The sequence below is a fragment of the Ammospiza caudacuta genome, chromosome 14 (assembly GCF_027887145.1).
Source record: "Ammospiza caudacuta isolate bAmmCau1 chromosome 14, bAmmCau1.pri, whole genome shotgun sequence".
Classification (NCBI taxonomy): Eukaryota; Metazoa; Chordata; class Aves; order Passeriformes; family Passerellidae; genus Ammospiza; species Ammospiza caudacuta.
In genome coordinates this window covers 10,711,003-10,730,455 of record NC_080606.1, presented here as the reverse complement: position 1 = coordinate 10,730,455, position 19,453 = coordinate 10,711,003, and the positions used below count along the sequence as shown (strand labels likewise).

The 19,453-nt window shown below is 41.1% G+C and overlaps 1 protein-coding gene across 2 annotated transcripts in view; it reads left to right on the top strand.

The window, feature by feature from the left end:
• The first annotated feature begins 17,772 nt into the window (after positions 1 to 17,772).
• Positions 17,773 to 19,453, top strand: part of GRIA3 (glutamate ionotropic receptor AMPA type subunit 3) — a 140,385-nt gene continuing 138,704 nt past the window's right edge. For both annotated transcript variants that reach the window (XM_058814315.1, XM_058814314.1), the window contains exons 1-2: positions 17,773 to 18,093; positions 18,952 to 19,110. In XM_058814315.1, coding sequence (XP_058670298.1) covers positions 18,003 to 18,093; positions 18,952 to 19,110 — 250 coding nt within the window. In that variant the 5' untranslated portion in view covers positions 17,773 to 18,002. The remainder of the gene's footprint in view (positions 18,094 to 18,951; positions 19,111 to 19,453) is intronic.

The window sequence follows — 19,453 nt, the reverse complement described above, 5'->3', positions numbered from 1 at the left end:
TCTTCAGTTTTTAACTACTATTAGTCCCATTGCCTTTAAGAGCCTAAATTAGTTGTGAATGAATCCAAAGATCTATTTCTTTGATCTTCTTCAGAGTTGAATGCTAGTCTTGTGTTTTGTGGACTGAGCACTGTGGGCTAAAATTTAAGTTTGAGAGCTGCTGAAGCAAGAAATTGTTTTGCAGTGGCAGCATAAAAAAGCCTCTAAAACAAACTCAGTGTACAACATACAACAGGGCTAAGCCAGAAATATCATTCTAGATGCAGAAACTGCTCTGGACTGTTGAAGTTCCTTGTGGGTTCAGCAATATATAAATTCAAAAAGCTGCTTTCCTCTCAAACATGTCACCAAAGATGAATCAGCTTCCAGCATTATTCATTCAAGAGAATCATCATAGTCTTCAACCTTGACATCAGCATCTGACCTAAACCTCTGTATCCCTGAATCTCTTGAAACATCTTCATTCAGAAGCAGTTTAAGCCCTGCAAGTCCAATGCCTTACCTTGTGTAAGTGGCACTGACATAACTCTTCCCCCCACCACACTGTGCAGTCCTGAGGAATGAAACACATGAGCAGAAAGGAACCCACTTCAAAGAACTCAGCAAATAAAGCAGCTAAAATTAACATAAGTAAAAATGTTATTTTGCCCGGATATAACAAAATGAAACACATCTAGACTGCTTCAGGAGAATTTCTAGCAGCTTTTCATGGGAAGACCAATTGCATTTTGTTATGAGCATAAGCACCTTCACCAAGCTGCCAGGCAGCTGCTCGGATCTTGGAGGCACACTGTCAGTGTAGGTGGACAATCCAGAGCCATGACAGATGCAAAAGAACAACTCCTATTTCCTGGAGCATGATGCCTCATCCTGCAGAAAGAGGAAGGGATGCACATTCATCTTTCCCTTTGCTTCTGGTGAGTAAGAACTGTTGTTGGTGTTCTTGCAGCACAGTGAAGGTTCCACACTTTCCATATTTTGAGTTTTATATTCTTATTTAAGGTTACATTCTTGGAATTCAGTTGGTCCCTAAAATATTTGTAAGCCTTCACTAGCTGCAGCAGACAGTCTCACCAGATTCATTGTGTTAGATATGGTAAGACCTCCAGAACAGAGCAGAGATAAGGTCCTGTTTTGTTGGCTCCTTGAAAACAGAGCTACATAAGTGTGTGGACAAAGACAAACTGGCAGAAAGTAAAGACATAACACACAAGTGAAGAATGCCAGTGCAAAACCAGACAGGTTATAAGTCTTTTTTTGTTTAGCTTTGGGTTGGGGAAAAGGGACAAGCTATGAAAAAAATTACTATAGAATCCTTAAGGTTGGAAAAGACCTCCAAGGCCATTGAGTCCAACCTTTGAAAGCACCATGACAAGTAAGTACTAAACAATCACTGAATAACCAAAGGTCCTTTATTTCAGCTGCTCTATACATGCTTTATTTAGCTGGATTTTCCAGAGAACCCTCTCACACAGATTTTGATAAAAGCTCTTTCTTGCAAAGAAAGAGTATTTGTTGCACCTTATCCCATCCTAACTGTATCGTTTTGCACAAATGATGTAGGTGTCTTGGTGTGAACTGAAATATTGCAAATATTACTATACTAATTCCAGTTTTATTGTCTCAGTACTACTAAAAATTGTTATCACTTCAGCCATAAAAGGTGTTTGATTCTCTATGAATTAACAGCTCCAATAATGAAAAGGACTTGTTGGAAGTACTTGACAGAGTTTTTTTTACTGTAGAGGAGATTAGTAACATTTTGGCTACATGAATTATTTATCTCACTACCAAAAGAATCTGAATTCTTCATGAAATGGTCCTGATAATAGGGGTTAATGATACAAGTCCTCTTGATCTTTCTCATGCTCACAGTAATGCTTGCTTCGCTTTCATAAACTGACTGTATTCTCTCAATTCTTCCAGGGCCCTTTGCAGCATTGCCACTAAAGCTTCAATCTCACTCAACACAGTAATTAATCTCAAAGCTTGCTAGAGAACTCTTTGCAATGTATTTTAAATGACACTTCTGTCTTGTCATGTGTCATTTAGACAGCAATGAAATGGCAGTGGCTGCCACAAAACTTGAAGGACCAGACTGTATATATTGGATCAGTCAATATATACACATATACTATTATGTAGCAATAAGGCAAAATAGTTTGTTCCAGTCAAGTTTTGAAAGTCCTTTAGTATATCCTTTCCCTTTTCCAGAACAAATTCCCTTCTAGGCTCAAAAGGGGAGATGTTAATGTTTGAAAGCCTCAGTGCTTTGAAGATGAAATACAGTTTAGTTTAAACATCAGAAGAAAATAAAAAGAAATATGTGCATGTGCATTATGGGTTAATAAAAAATAAATGTTAAGTCAATAGATGTGATTATCTAAAAGAAATACTAATAATTGCTACTTGTCTTACTTTGAGTCTGAAAACAGCTTTCACTGCTAACGAATACAATTTGGTGCAATTTACTATGTTAAGATAACATATTCAGCAATATGCACTGCCTTGAACCAAGTAGTAAAAGCAATCTGCAAGTGAATACTAAAAAGGTTCTTGTACTAATGAAGAAATCTCCTTAACACAAAATTTCAAGAGACAAATATATCCACTGTCAAGCACCAGCTGTTCTAGAATTTTGTGTTTATCTTATAGAGGCTGTAGGTACTAAAAACGTGCCCTTCACCCTTTCAGACTGGGCATAAATATTTCAGTAAAGAGAATTCTGAACATATTCTGTATTTTGAAAGAAGGGTATGAAAAATCCTGTATGTGTTTGTGTAAATACACTCAAACGCTGCAACAGTATTTGTTGCTTGTAATGGTATTTTTGAATGGGATTGGTCTTTGGAAACTTAGTCACAAGGGACTGCAGCTACTGCACTTGCAAATGTTAATGCTTCTGGCTGCTGTTCCAACGTTCCAGCAGCCTGCCAAAGGGTGATTGGGAAGCATTTGGCGTGCTGCACTATCTAGCTCTGATCACATTCCCTCATATTCTCCTTCTTCCTTCTCTCCCTCCTTGGTTGACACAATTTTCCACTAGCAGTTTAGAAATTGAAGAGAAAAAATAGCAAGTTTCCATTTATTTCTTAATATTCAGAAGTCCCAGTGATCCTTCAGTAGGAGGTTTGCGTATGAAAGGATGACAAGGTTGGGTTCTAACCAAAATTCATATTTGGAAAATGGAAAAATATGCTCTAAGCTTTCGAGATTATTAGATGCAACAACCCCAGGTTTCTGTTCACCTGTTAATGTAATCCAGGCAACCAGACAGCATAAAGTTATGCAAAATAGACCAAGAGTGTCCTATTAAAACCACAGTCTTGCTTAAAAGGTATTTATTTTCACATTCCTTCAAAAGAAATAAGCAATAAAGATGCCATCCTACCTAAGAAAAGCATGCAAAAGGCAACAAAAACTGTGGCCAGTTATTGATATCTCAGATGTCATATTTTGGTGCTCAAGTATTTTGTATCCCATTTGCGGTTTCTATGCTGCCTCACGCTCCTTGTTAACATTTGATTAAGACATCACATAGTGACTTGAAGGTGATATGGCAGCTGCCTCTAGGCAATTTAAAACAAAAAAATAGAGGTGTGATTGTGCCCACACACATATGGACTGTATTGACTTACACAGAACTGTCCTCTGAGACTGGTGACAGAAAGCCAATGAGTCTGGGGCATCATCTGTGCCCTGAGAAATGCTGCTGTGACTAAAGATTCTGCTGCCTTGTTTGGAGCAGTGTATTAACTCTCGCATAAACTGCCTGCACACACTTCTCTATTTTAAATGCGCTCCATTCTTTCATGGTTTTGTGAGCCTCTGTTTGATGACAAAGTAGCTCTTCGCTTGTCAAAGGCTGAATGCCACTTCTGTACAGTGCTGGAGCTTTTTGTGCCTAGCTATCAGTGCATGCCAGTGTTCAACAGCAAAGTGATGAATTCATAAAATGTGCTAGCTGCTCAGAATTAAACATTCTGCACCACTGGGATGTGATAATCATACTGACTTTTGAGAAAATGTTTTGGGGTTTGGTATTACAAAAAGTCTTTGTGTCTTTAAGTTGATGCTCTAACCCTTACTAGTAAGAGGAGACCTCTGCAGCATCCCCTCTATGCCCCCCACATTCCCCCCCACTAAAGAGTGTCCTTGTTGATGTGCTCAACTTTTGTCTAGAAGGGCTAGAGAAGGATTCTTTTCCCGTTTTATAGATGCCAGCAACAGAATAAATGTTCTTTCCATCAAGACTGTTTTTGGAAAATAAGATATCACGAGTATTTGAGCAAACAAGTATTCTCACTGAAAGTATTCACACAGCTGTTTTCAGTGTTTGCAAAGTGTTTGCAAACCAGTCAGGTGCAGATCAGAAACAATGATGTATGATGGAGGTGACCAGTAACACTTCAAAAACCCGGAGAGCCAAGACTTCATTCATTCAATAGGTAAGGAAGATGAACAGCTCTCTTGCCTTTAATTCCTCTGGAGGGTTTTTCACATGAATACGTATATGCAGGCCCTGTTGTTCTCTTTATAGATTAAGTTTTGGAAAACTGAAAGAGTTTCTTATTAATGCTGAAGGTAGAAGGTGAAAGCACAGTCATTGACTATATGTGGTTACAAAGTATATATTTTTCTATGTGTAGGCATTAACTTGCTTATATCTCTGAATATAGTGCTAAACAGTTGCTCTCAGCAGTTTCTCACGTTTATTTGAGCACCTCATTCAAGTGATGGACTCCTGGAGACAGAGCATTTTATGTCAGAGAAATGAGAAGAGCTGCCCTGAGTATACAGCAGACAAAATTCTCTAATCCAGACCTGCTTACATATAGGCTCCTGCATCTATATTTCACACAAAGTCACCAAGCTTCTGAGAGTTACAGAGTTTCTGCTGCCCTCACTGATTTATATTGTTTTCAGGTACCTAAATTAGAAACTTGATTTCAGGAGGTATTCACAGTTTAAATGTAATGCAAAATGCAGCTATTCAGTGCAGATATCCTGACTGCTTTAAAACTGTGTTCAGGTGTAGAGTCAGTTGATTAACTGGGGAATCAGAGTTTGTTTGTCATCTCTCTATTTCAGTTTCTTTACATCAGTCAGTCACCCCTGGTTGTGAAAACACAAAACTGCTAAGCTTTTTTTTAAAAAAAAAGTGTATCACATAATGTGTTCTTTTAGTGTTTGAGCCTGTGCCCATTGAGGTCAATGACAAAGCTTCTATTGACGTCCATGATACAGAATCAGGCCCCAAGGCTCAAAGAATTGGTGCATTGTTAATCTCTTGGTGCTAGCAGGCAAAAGGGCTTGTAGATGCATATCCCACTGCCAATAAATGAATGCCAAGCAGTCAGCATTTCTTGCACCCAAAGAATACATACTTCATATCCCTATAGGTTTTAGAAGTCTAAAAGAAGTACTGCCCCTCTCCAGGCTCCCAAAGCTAATTTCTCTGCCTTTGGATTAAAGCACCATTAATGAACAACACAAATTTTGCTGAATTAATCTGACCAAACACAAATCTAGCATATTTTTTGTATGGAAGAGAGGTAGTCTGTTTGTTCTGTTATCTCCTCTGTCATCGATCCTGTACAGTACATTTTGCAGGGTAAAGTTTTGAAACGATTAACTGCCCTGTTCCCCCATAGCACTTCACACATCTGATCGATTTCTAGTCATTTCATTCAGCCCTGACCTTGCTGTGTTACAGTCATTTCTATGGTTCCAAATCCAGTTAATCTGTGCTCAGTGTCTGAATTTACAGCTGAACAACCAAAATATTTAAATATTAACTAACCTTTGCTTCTTTCTAAATTCTTTTTGGCTTCCTAAATTGTTATGGTATGATCTCAGTACTTTTCATGTGAACTGTAGGGACATATCCTGAGGCCTGTAATCCTTTCTTTGGCAAAAAAATCTACTGAAGACGGAAATACCTTCCCAAAATCTGCAAGGCTATTTAACTCAATCTCCCATTTTTTTTCAGGAAACAGATTATTTAGAGAATACCTATTGATGTCTTTGAAACACTGAAAAGCATTAGGCAAGGGGCATAAGGATTGGCAAGGATATAGGCAGTTTTCTAAATCTGAATCCATAGATAAGGAATATTATCATGTTTATGTGAAACATCTTTCCTTTTAATGCTGCTCCTGGAATAAAAGAGATGCTTTTGACATCAAACTACTTCTCATCTCTAAATCAATTTTTGATTTAGAGTAGAAATCATAACATCACAGAATGGTTTGGTCTGGAAGGGACATTAAAGATCACCCAGTTCCAACCCACCTGCCAAGGGCAGGGATACCTTCCATTAGACCAGCTTGCACAGGGCCCCATCCAACCTGGCCTTGGACACTTCCAGGGATGGGGCAGCTACAGCTTCTCTGGGCAATCTGTCCCAGGGCCTCACCAGTCTCACAAGAAAGAACTTTTTCCTAACATCTAATCTAGATCTACCCCCTTTCAGTTTAAAGCTGTTCCTCCTTGATCCATCACCACAAGCCATTGTCAAAAGTTCCTCTTCAGCTCTCTTGTACTCTACCAAGGTCCCCAAAGAGACCAAATCTGCTCTGCTGAAGTTCAAGGGAGTGAGCTTTCTGTGTGCCCTCCTTGCTGCCCTCAGGATCTAGAACTCCACCACTTCATGGTCACTTCATGTCCCTCCACTCAGCTGATGGAATCATGGGCTCTACTGAATAGAAGGAAAAGCCATTGAGCTGAAATACACACTAAGCCCCACGTGAGAAGTACTGCCCAGAGTGGAAAATGTATTCCTTCCACACAGCCACTTAGCAGCACTGCTCACAATTTTCAGAATCAGTTTTGCTGCCTTTTGTGACAAAAATAGGCTTTCGTTTCTCTCTTGCTTCTGTTTCAGAATGAGCTTTGTTTTTCAGAGAGAGCCAACACAGCTTCCACATGACATCAGATTCTTATAAGCAACTTCAACAGGACTGTAAGTTTCAGAAGTTTCAGTGTGTTACACTCAATAAACCTCACTGCCAAGTTCCAGGCTGCAAGGACATCACTGGGGGTGCAATTAGAAGGCAGTGGTATCACACAGGAACCATTGAAGGCCTTGTTTAGCCTTTAAAGACTGTACTTGGTTGTGAGATTGGGAAGGGAAAGAATATGACTTGACTCTCTCAGGGCCCCAGACAACTTGGCAGAACTAAGATCTTGAAAGTGCATTTTTAATCTTAAAAGGAATATGTTTGGTACAAGTAATCAAGAGATAGATAGGATTCCACAATTCTGTTTTCACAAAGCTGCTGTGAAGTATTTATTTCTGGGTCAGTTGGAAGCACTCAACCTTCTGAATTAGAAATATATTTCCTTTGTGGGGAATGTACATATACATGTACTGCATGGGTTTTTTACTTGTGATGATCATGGCCTAATCAAAATAAAATTAGAATAGTATTTCCTCCTTTTTGCATTTGACATCTAATGACTTGGAGTCCAATCTGATGTCAGTGGTGGTTTCTAATTCTCTGTACAGGGGACCAGAACTTATCTCAAGCTTACTTCATATTACTTACTTTATATATATTTTTATATTTCTAGACTTATCAATTAGATCTAGCCTGCTGACCTTGAGACAGTCTGTGAACTTTGAAAAATGCTGTTGCTACTAAGAGCTGCCAGTCAGCTTCCTGGTGGCTTTTTGAGTAGTCTCAGTGGTCCTGTATGTTCCAAAAACCTCACTATTTCACCAAAAGTCTTTTGATGAACACGAACTAAATTGAGAGGGTAGATCTTCCCTGATGAACCAATTTTGGAAATTTTAGTTATGTTTTGTCATCAAAATGAGTGTTGCTGACGGATGTGAGAAGTGCTGTCAGCTGATCTTTGTGGTTTTAGCTTACAGCTACAGTTCTAACAAAATTATTTTCATGTATCTATTTTAGAAGATCATTATCACCTTATTTGAAATATAACATAATCAAGGCATATGTGAGTGTAAAGTTATGAGGACCAATGACTATTTGTAAATATGAGAACTATAGGAATAATCTGTTATGAAAAACTGGCATCTATATTCCATCCTGAAAATATGCAGAAATTTGTTGACTTTTGGTTCATTATTGTGCAAAGTATGGAAAATGTATTCACTGAGAACAAGTGAAACAGCTGGATTCTGGTCTTGCTTTAAGTACCAATCTCAGCACTTGCTAACTTCCCAAAGTCATCTCCAATGTGAAATAGCTCTTTTAGCCTGTGCAAAGCTCCTGCTGCAGTTGAGGAGGCTGTGGCCTGAACTAAAACAGCAGAAGGTATCTGGAGAACATGATCACACTCATACAGCCCTGTGCCCATGTGAAGATGTCCATCGTGGCCCAATGTTTACTTGGGCTGACAGTAGTTCCGCAGGAATGTTTCTCAGGCTGTTAACTGTCAGTAACTGGAGTTTCGGTAAGTATTGACTCACACACTGTTCTGGAACAATTTCTGCCTTTTCTGAAATTTTTTTCATCCTCTGAATTACAGTGCCATCCCTGAGTCTCTTTTTCCCAGTTAAGCAGTGTCTTCTCCCCAGAAATTATATGTAAACTGCCCTGTTAGAGAAACACCACTGGGCTGGTAATTATTTGTACAGATCTGCCATTGACTGCTGGCTGAACAGGAGTTGAGACAACTGCTGGCACTCTGAGCCATATTTTACAGCTACCCATTGTTGTATTTACAACAATACAGCTGGCTGAGGTGACACATCTCAGCATTCTTCTGCAGAGGGACAGAGCATGTGGGACAAAGGTCATCTACTGAGCAGAGGTATATATTCTGGCAGGTGGCTTCTAGTAAGAGCCAAGTGGGAGATAAATGATTCAGAAACTACAGGAGATGACAACCTTGAAAAACTCTAGTCATTATGGTTCAATTCACAAAAATTAGAATAATGCCCTGCTTCTTCCTTACTTAGCACAGATACTTGTTTTTCATTATCTCAACACATTAGTGAATCCATAAGAGAGAATATTTATCCTCCAAGCTGAATCCATAATCCAATCAGATGTATACAGCAAACACATGACTTCATGTGTGCCTTAAAGGAAAACCCCTCACTGAAAACTTTCAGAGTGCTGCTCTGCTTAGAGGTTGAATTCAGCTGCAAGAGCAAAGCCAGGTTCAAGGTTCATGTATATTTAGGCATAAGGGATTGTGTGAAATTGGTGCAATGGGGTAGACCTAAAGCTATGAATGAGATTGCACTGAAAACATATCCTTTGGTGCTGCTGTCATTGGATTCCACCTTTGACAGCAGAATTTTTCCCTAAAGAATAACAGAAACAAATGCTTTCCAAAAGATTTCCAGTATGTCACTTTTCATATATACTTAATACTTCAAAACCTTATAACAGCATTCCAGAAATTTACAGCAGCAACGGGATCTATTTAGCAATGCCTTTCCAGTAATCTGTGGGTTGTTTTTTTTTTCTTCAACAGCATAATTATGTTAGAAATAAGGAAAGCAACTGTGTATTCATGGTCCAATTTAATAGGTCCCAATACTTTGCTAAAGCACTGCAGTGGATCAGTTGGAGTTAATTATTATACAAGATTACATTGCAAATAACAGCAGTATATCAAACTAATGCATAATGTCTGCTTTGCAACACAAAAGAGAGAAATTTCAAATTTAAGTCTAAAATTATGTCTTTGCATTTCCTCAACTCACTACATAACACTTTAAGTATTAGAGCCCCAAAGAAACCTTGTGTAAGACTGGCCACTTCTTAGCTAACCCTTATGTGATAACTGCCTACAGCTGATTAACAAGAAGGTCTTAAGGACAACCCTGAATTGTCTTGCTTTGGGGAATTTAATTAACTGATTAATCACTATGAAAGTAATTGTGGAGGTGGATGCTGCTCCAAGTCAGTGTCATAACTTTGGTGCAGGAGGCAGTGCTGTTGTTTCTGAAAATAAGTGATTTTTATGTAAATGGGTTTCAAGGTAGAGCTATAAGGTGATCTCTCTGTCACTTTCTTCTTCCAAAAAATTTTTTTTAAAAATGCATGCTCTTGTTTTTTAAACCTTCCAATGTATAATGAACAAGAGTTTATGAATTATTTTAAACATAAAAATTCTAGTCCTTACTTTCCTGCTGTTCCCTAGCCTCCCTTTTATCTCAACACTATGGATATGTAGGAACAAAATGGGCTATTAGCTTTATTCAAAGACCATTGAAGTCAATAGAATGCTGCTTAATGAATGTAATGGTTTTTAGATTAAACTCTAGGTTTCTGCATCACAAGTACCAAGGAAATAGCATCTGACTCATGGAAAGGAAGGACTTGACTTGATTTGCATTCATTGTTTTGTATTTGCTAAAAGACATAAATTATTATCTGAGATTGAGCATCCGTTATGGTTTGATATTCTAAACAGTTCTAAAGAGTTCTCTGTAGCACCAGAGCCTCCAGTAGCAAGGGGAAAAATCACACTTGATATTCCTTATATTTAGAATGCAGTATGACAGGTAAAATAATAATTTGAAGCAAGAACTTTTTTATTTTAATTTTTTACTCTTTAAACAGGGTTCATCATGGAGTACATATGCAAGTAAGCTAAACAGTAAAAACAAATGTTAAATTGAAGATTTGGGAATAATTTTTAAATTAAAGGAGTGAAAGCCTAAATTTTAGTCTCATAGAAGTTAAATCTGATACATAGATCACTCAAGGGTGCACAGCCTTGATCAGAATTTTTGTGCCATGAAAAATATATTTACTGCATTTACACTGCAGAAAAGTTGAACAGAGATCATTTGCTCTACTCCACAGCAGTATTTATTTCATTGATCTAAGGTGCTTTACACTGGATTAGGATTTGATCCAGTATATTTTGAAAAGCAACAGAAAGAACTGTGCGACTGTGAACACCAAACAGATGGGTGCCCCTTCCTTGACTTTGCCTGAGCCAGTTACACTGTGAAATCTGCTTTCAAACTTCCTGAAAGCAATGGTTGTATAAACAACAGAGCTTCATCATCAAAAGTAGGGTGCTTTAGCAGCATCATGAGTTAGGCCAAGTTCCTAAAAATAGACATTCAGTGATACCTTCATGTTAGTGTTTGAGTGCTAAGCTGCTATTGAGTGTTTATGAGGACCCAGGAGAACTCAAAAGAAGACTCTAACAGTTCACATGTTCAAGAGCAATTTTGGGTTAAACTGCTACTAAAACAACATCTAACAGAAGAAAATAAATAAATATCTCTTTTCCTGTGAATCAGGTCTGTAGACTCCTTGGGACATTTCTGGTCTACATCTGAAGAATCCACCAAACGTAATTGAGGAGAGTAAATCTACTGCCAGTCAGCTTTGGTTTGCGATAAAAGGAGCACTGCATATCTTCTGGAAAATGCTTAAGACTCTTCAAGTTTATATAAGGTGAGAATTGCTATTACAAAACCCTTCTGCAATTGTGGGGGGTTTTTTTGCTTCTTATGCCTTCTGTTGTGCTGAAAGAGCAATCAAACAGGCAGTCAGTTTTATGCTGTAATTATCAAGACCCAGAACAATTGCTACAAGGTGTGACTTACAAAACCTAACTTTCAATTAGGTATGGAAGTTTCATAAAGTATGAGAATACTTCTGTTAACATTGGCTATATTGTTAATATCAGAACTTTTCAAATAATAAGCCACTGGGTTTCTGAGTGGCTTAGGGTTTCTGAAGGATTTGCTTTTCTCCCAAACACTGTGGATTATTAGAATCATGTTGTTGTTCACAACAACCTAAGTGTACAACTGTAACCATCTTGTACTGTCAGTTCACCTCACTGAAATCAATGAAACAAATCATGTTGGATGAAATTCAGCTCTGTGCAGATGGACAACTTAGGTGCTTCACAATGTGACAAAGAATGATTTTGTTGGGGGTTAGGTTTCTTGCTTTTTTTTCCTTTTTACTTATAGAATTTCTTCCCATAAGTTGCTAGGAAGCACGAATGACTTAGTACTTAAGAAAGAACAGAAATGACCAAGCTCAGGAGAGGAGAGTATCTGGTCACACTTCTCTTCTCTGGGAGATTCTCTCCAAGGGGACAGATACCTGGAGAATTAGGCAGGTAAAGGACGGGGGCTGGGGGCAGCTGTTAGCTCTCTTTCCCTCCCTCTATAAATTCCTTGTATTGACAGTTTGCTCCCATCTTTGGTGGTTTTCTTCCATTTCTTACCTTGTTAGACCTCGAGCTGTTGGAATTGGATGGGAGGCAGGTCTCCAAGTGAGAGGCATAAAAAGGCCTTAAATTACCAGAGCCACCCATTCTTACCACATATGCTGTATGGACCTCTTTCTTCTAAGTCAATGCTTTCTTTTCATAGCAGTTACATAAGGAAATCTTTTCACATTCAAAGTGATATTTCTTGGGCAGTGACAAAGCAAGGGAGAGACCAATATCCCACAAACTATGTTCCTCAGGACAAAAGAAGACAAAGTTCATTTTCTGTCTAATTTCCTTCCCATATTAACTAATACCTTATTTATATTAATTAAATTAATTCTAAATAAAAAGAGTGTTGATTCTATACCCTAGTTCTGCAAAGGCTCACACCAAAAGTAAAACGGGTTCTTTGAAATTAAAAGAGAACTGAATGTCAGTTTTTTGCATGACTCTGAAAATCTTATAACTACCAGACTGCTGGCTTAGGGGAGGATAGGAATATCTGTCTGATCAAGTGGATAAGAAAAATCAGAAATCCTTAAACCTCTAGTGAAAATTTTAAATTCTTTTTGTCTAAGCATCTATTTCTAAGAATCTATGTGCTGTTTTCCAAAGACATTTTCATTAGAAGACACTCCTGCAGACTTGAGCTGAAATGTGGTAAATTATGGTAATATACAAATGCACACAGGTAGCAAAATAGACTTTTGGTTGGCAAACAGTCAAGTAAAGTGATTATTCACTACTTGGATCTAAACTAGATTGTCTTTAAGGAGAATATATTTCAGTAATTATGTAAAAAAATTAAATATTCAGTGGTCAGATGTTTCACAATTGAAATGAGTATGAATTGAATATAATGCCCAAGATTTCTTGAAAACTGTATTCATAGGTATAAAATAAAAAGAGAGTATCCACTTTATTAACATTATATAGGGGATACAACCACATTTTTATTTGATTTACTGCTTCCTGATGTAATAAATATAGATGAGCACAGCAAAGTACAGATTTAAGTAAGAATTGCAGGGTTGTGTTATGGCAGCAGAGCCTAGTGTACAGTTAATCGGAAAGCAGAAGGTAATATAAATTGGTTCTGACATTATGGCACTATAATAACACTACATTTCCAGCACAGCTCTGTAGCTCTTAGAATTAGAAGTATGTATACTAAAGACACCACAAACCCAAGAAATATGGAGATATTTGTCCATACTGACTGTTTCCACATTTGTGTCTTAGTTGTGCAATTGTAATTGATGTGTTATTACTGTTATAGTCCATGTACAGTTCTGATAAAAGTTGTTGGACTAATTTGCTTCTGCTACCTAAAGTTGAAATAGATTCCAGTAATGGAGTAATGACTTTTATTTATGAACAAGTTTCCTCTTTGACCCTCTTCCTATACAAACCCTGATGATCCTTCCTTGGTCTTATGAACATATTCTTATGTGCCACACCCAATTATTCTGCCAGAAAGTATTTGGTACAATCTTAACTCTGATGATCGGGGTAATAAACCTACTACACATCTAGTTCAGAACAAGTCTGAACTACTTGTTCAGACAAGTAGTCTCTGAACCTGTCTCTAAAACTAACCATTAAAAAGTAACTTTCAGAGAACTTCAGACATACTGTAAACTCTCATAATGAATAAGAGGAGTAAGTCTTTCTTGAGGCAGAAAGGAACAGCTTTTTTGCAATGAATTCTGAATATTAATCCCTACAGTGTTTTACTAGATAGTCTAATGCATTTACCCTGCTAATTCACATAAAATTTCCAACTTTTAAAAACAATTATTTTGGCAAGAATATTGTGTAGAAGACAGCTTTATAGATTAGCTGTAAACTTCACAGCAGAATATTTGTTAAACTGTCTCTCGTCTGCAGGTTTCTAATTTCATTTTATGTCTCTGTTATTGCCTGGTAATGAAAGGTAAACAGGAGAGCTTCAATAGTTTGTTCTATGGCCACTCATAATCAGATCTTAACTAGATGTCCTTTTGACCTGTTTTCCAAAATGAAGCTGTAAGGTCTGTATTCATTTTCCCTTTTGACACTGTACTTTCCCCTTGACTCCTTCTATCTGTAGTTTCATCTTTTCCCTGAATCCCTTTTCATCTTCACCTCTGTCTCTCCCCACTATCACTCTATCTGTTAACTGTTTACTGTAGAATTAATCAGTTTAGCTAATCATGCTGACATTGACATAAAGATTGGTTAGTTGTGTGTCCTTTGCTTTTATGAAGAAATAACTGGTTTAAAACAAGCAAACGAAAAAAGGTGTAAGATACATTTGATAATAATTTTATTAGCAATTATGACATTATTTGGTTCACAATGGGAGAAACGCAATATTTGTTAGAATCTCTCTGCCTGAGCTTCTCTCTTGCATTAGAAATAGGAATGACAAAAGTAATAAATTCTGCTTAGTGCAGTTGGGGTGAAGCCTCAGTAACAGAATCCTGTAGATTCTGCCATGACTTTATGCTAACACTATGGGTTTAGCCTAGTAACATCAGAAAGCACAGTGAGAATGCTGTGTCCCAAATTCCAGAGCATTTTTCTAATCCACTAATAGACATTACAATGAAAACACATTAGCTAATTATAAATCATTACCTTCTCCTGCTCAGGTAGATACTCTGAATCCCCAGTGTCCCAGAACACTGTAAATCATCTAAACATGAAGTTTGATTATCCTCTAAAATCTTGGTTGTATTTAGTAAGGGAAGGTTTGGGAAAGCATCTGGCATGGCCTCAGTTACCACAGAACTCATTAATTCAAGTCACTGAGCATCCCTAGCAAAGTAAATAAAATATTTCCATAGCATTGATGTCCACATAAAGGCATCATTTTGTCCCAGGACACTCTGGGTTCACTGTAAGAAAGATAAACTGGGATGAGGTCTCTGGATTTCTCCAAAGTCCATATGGAATGGGTGTTGTGCCATTTCTACCTGCTAATCATGCCATAAGGCTAACTGCATAAACAAAAAAAGCAAACTGCACATTCCAAATGCTAATGAGAATAATAACAACACGTGAGGGGCTTCAGAAGGTAGAATGTGAGTGATAATGGAAATTTGTCTCTCAGCACAGATATATTTTGGATCACCACAAGACTGTCCATTTGTCGATTAGACTGTGAAGCACCATCTTATTGGAGACAAGGTACCCACCCTGCTGGCAGTGTGTGAAACTGACACATGCCACATTCATTCATGGCTATTTTATCTCCTCCCTTGTTCTAACATCTATAATATTATACATAATTTCTTTCATAATTTTTTCAGTGCACCATCAGCTGTCAGTGTGGCAGGGGGCCATCAGCCTGCAATCCTTAGCTGCAAAGATGGAGAGAACTTTGCAAGAGCAAGTGAAGAGGAAGAAAGGACTGCTAGCAAAGCACACCATAAAAAAAGAGGACGGCAGGACTTTGTAGAGAATACATTAGAAATAGGCTGGAGGTGTGTAGAATAGGAAAAGGTAAGTCGTTTGAAACAAGACAGAGAAATTATTTGCTAAGAGGAACATGCTTCTGACAACTGTCCTTAATGTCTAAACTTCCTGTACCTGTCTGTAGCTTTCAGATCTGCTGTCCTTACCAAAAGACATTTGTGAACAGAGCACTCTACAGCAAAGCCAGGCTGCTGCTGAAGATGCTAATTCTGGGTCTGAAACTTCCTGGTTAGGTGAGCTGGGCCAGTGGCTCTCCCTGATTTTTAAATTTTTATATCTGTAAAAGAAGAATATAATCAGGCCTCAGGGGATGCTTACAGGATTCATAGGTAATATGTGTAAGGGCATTGAGCTTGAGGAGTGCTACAAATATAATCATGGACCTTATACCCCACCTGTCCATACAGAAAATAATTTCTTTAAAAAGAGAGATAAAGTGGCAACTGCCATCTCAATCTAAATAGGAAGCATTACCATCCACCCTGCAGTCTGATCCCTACTCTCTGCCTGAACTAGAACAGTCTCCATCTTCTGGGAATGATTCTCATGAAGGAACACAACATGAAGCAACCAAAGCATGCACCTTGGAGTGAGCAGGTATCACACATGTCACTAAAAGCATGTGTTACACTCCTGCATCATGACTGTGGTGCTCTGCTCTTCACCTCTACCTCTGGCTTCCTTCAAAAGTAATGGTTTGAATCTCTGATGTTGTTCATCAGCATTTGTGCAGTAATCTGCAGCAATCTTCAATCTTACACCTTGACTACTTACATGATGCTACAGCCAGTGGCACTGGTTGATTATTTTACAAATGCACAGCCAACTGCATTTAATATTCTCTCTAACTGAACTGAACATCGACCCAAATAATGTCACAGTCTAAGATTAAGGACAAAAAAAAGGCAGAGGAGCACCAAGGTAAAGTCATCTGCTGAAATCAGAGGAAAAACAAATATTAAGGAAAGAACAGTCTTTGCTAGGCCTATGAGATGGACAACGCCAGCTGGTATTGCTTCTCTGTCTCCCATTTCGTACAGTTTTGTGAGCCTCAAAGCAGCAAAAAGAAAAGCACTGGAGGATTCATACAGCAAAGTGTCAAGGAGATGGGTGAAAGACCACAGAGAACCTGACTGAGGCAGACACACACAGCAGCTCCCTGCTCCCCTGCGACCACCAGGCTGGCCCTGCCCTGCGTGCTGTGCTGGGGCAGCTCATCAGCTGACACACATGTTGTGTCTTTTTCCAGCATCAAGGATGAAACGGGAGACTTTGAGTTCCTTCCTTTAGAGGAGATTGGGAAGGACCTAACATTCCTTCGTGTGGGATTCAACTCTTCTTGTCTTTCTTCACTTCACAGCACTGTGGGCGGATGATGCTTCCCTGCTGATGCGCTGGCACTGGAAGAGGGATGGGGAGAACTCGGGCGCAGGGCCGGGAGCCCCTTCGGGAGACGCACGGTGCCTCGGCATCCCTTGCTGTGCCCCCTTCCAGCCCTCCCTCGGCAGTCCCTGCGCTCACGTCTGTCCCCAGCCCGCTCCCCTCAGGAGGGGCCCAGCGGCACCCGCCTGCCCCAGCCATCACCAGGCCTCCCGCCCCGGGCCCCGAGCCGCCTCTGCTGCCTCCCGGCCCGCAAGTTCTGGGGCGCCCGCACCGCCCACCGGGCACGGGAACCGGCACGGGCAGTACGCGGGCACCTCCCCAGCACGCCGGCCTCCTGTGCCTGTGCCTGAGCCTGTGCCGGCCCCGGCTCGGCTCGGCTCGGCTCCCCGCCCCTCCTTCCTTTCCCCGCTCCCTCCCCCGCCCGCCCACAGGCGCACGCACCGCACTCTCTCTCACATACACACACACACATCGAGCCGATGCAGCTTTAAAGGGGCAGCTGCAGCCCGGGGGCCGCCCCACGTGAGGCCGGTGCGCTCCCGCCGACCGCAGCCCCGAGCGCTGAGCCGCGGCCGGAGCCGCCGGGGCTGGGCGGGCCGAGAGGAGCGGAGCGGAGCGGCTGCCAGCCCGCCTCACGCCAAGTTTGATCGATAACCCCCTCCCGGCCCGGGCGGAGCAGCCTCGGCGGCTCCGCTACCCACCATCTTTGGGGGAAGTCCCTGCGTTGGGGGGGGCTGCTGGCGACGGGCGAGAAAGGCAATCTCGCAGCCAATGAGCCCTGCTAGACTGGGGTGAAGACGAGAGCAGAGGGATTTGGGGAAGGAAAGAATAAAAAAAAAGAGACGAAAGGAGGGGGACCATCCTCCCCACCACCTCCGCCAGCATCGCCACCGCCGTTGACACCTCTCCGAGTCTCCAGTTGCGCCCATGCCTGTACCGCCAGTTTCGGTTTAGGGGCTGAACCGCAGGGGCTGAAGAAAATGGGGCAGAGCGCGCCCCGGACCCTCCTGCTGCTGCTGGCGGGGCTGCTGGGGGAGGTTCTGGCGGGGTTCCCCAACACCATCAGTATAGGTAAGCGCCCGCCGCGGCACCGCGACCCGCGCCTTCCCCGCGAGCCGGAGGGAAGTTGTGAGGAGGGGAGCGGGGGGCGAGCCCGGGCGCAGCGGGGAAGGAGCCAGCCCTGCTCCGCTTCGTTCCCCTTTCTGGGGGCGAGAGGCAGCGGCGGTGCCCGGGCTGCGCCGGCGGGCGGCTGCGAGCGGCGCCGGGCTGCCCGCACCCCTGCGAGCGGCGGGGATCGGGTCCGCGCTCTGCGGAACCGTGCCCTGGAGCAGCGCATCCCGTGGAGCACATAATGTGAGAGAGTCGTGGCGTGAATCTGTAGCGACGTGCCCGAAGCCGGGGCCGAGCGAGCCGTGAGGCTCAGGGCAGCGAGTGCAGCGGGGGCTGTTCCCTGCCGTCCCTCAGAGCATCATTTCCCTCGGCCGCGCTATCGCTCCAGCAGACCGTGAAACCGCACGTTTGCCACGCCGCACGCCGCCGTGTCCCCGCACATCACTACAGCGGCGATGTTTCGGTAGTCTGGACAGGATTTAGGTGCCACGGTTCCCCAAGTTAGACTTTTAAATCTCTGTGCGGGCGTCCGTGTAGAAGTGGCCTGGTTTTCAAGGTGCACCTGCAGCTCCAAGCGACTCTCATTGCTCAGGGGGCGCCTGGATGTGGTGTGTGGCTTTAAAAGCCCAACTTTGGACTTGGAATATGTATTTCATGTAGGTGCTCTGTCAGAGTTATGTGCTCACGTTCAGGCTGCTCCTGTTCGTTCTCTCCTGCAGTGTGCAGCAGGCAAATATAACTTATTGCCATTGTTTCTCCTCAAAATTGATTCTGAAATACCTTTTTCCTTTTTTCCTTTTTTTTTTTCTCCTCACCTAGGTGGACTTTTCATGAGGAACACTGTTCAGGAGCACAGTGCATTTCGATTTGCTGTGCAGCTGTACAACACAAACCAAAATACCACAGAAAAGCCCTTCCATTTGAACTATCACGTAGATCACTTGGACTCTTCCAACAGTTTTTCAGTGACAAATGCTTGTAAGTAAATACCTGGTTTTAAAAAATATATTAATTTGTTATCTATCCTGCCTTCAGTTCCTTCCTGGTAGCCTAGAGTTCTTTGTCATACAATACAGTGCAACAAATGTGTGTAGTGACTGGAGGTTTAGTAGATTTGCAGCATTATATGGAATATCTTAGGAAAAGTTCTCTTACCACCTCATCCCCTTAGTTTTGTGTTTCAGGAAAACAACCATGTTGATATAGCAGTGCTGTGTGGCTGCAATCAGTGAATTGCTGCTGAAGTAAGATTCCTTTCCTGTTGAGACTACAACCTGGCTGTGTGAAAAGGCATAATTTGCAAATAATATACTATGTAGAG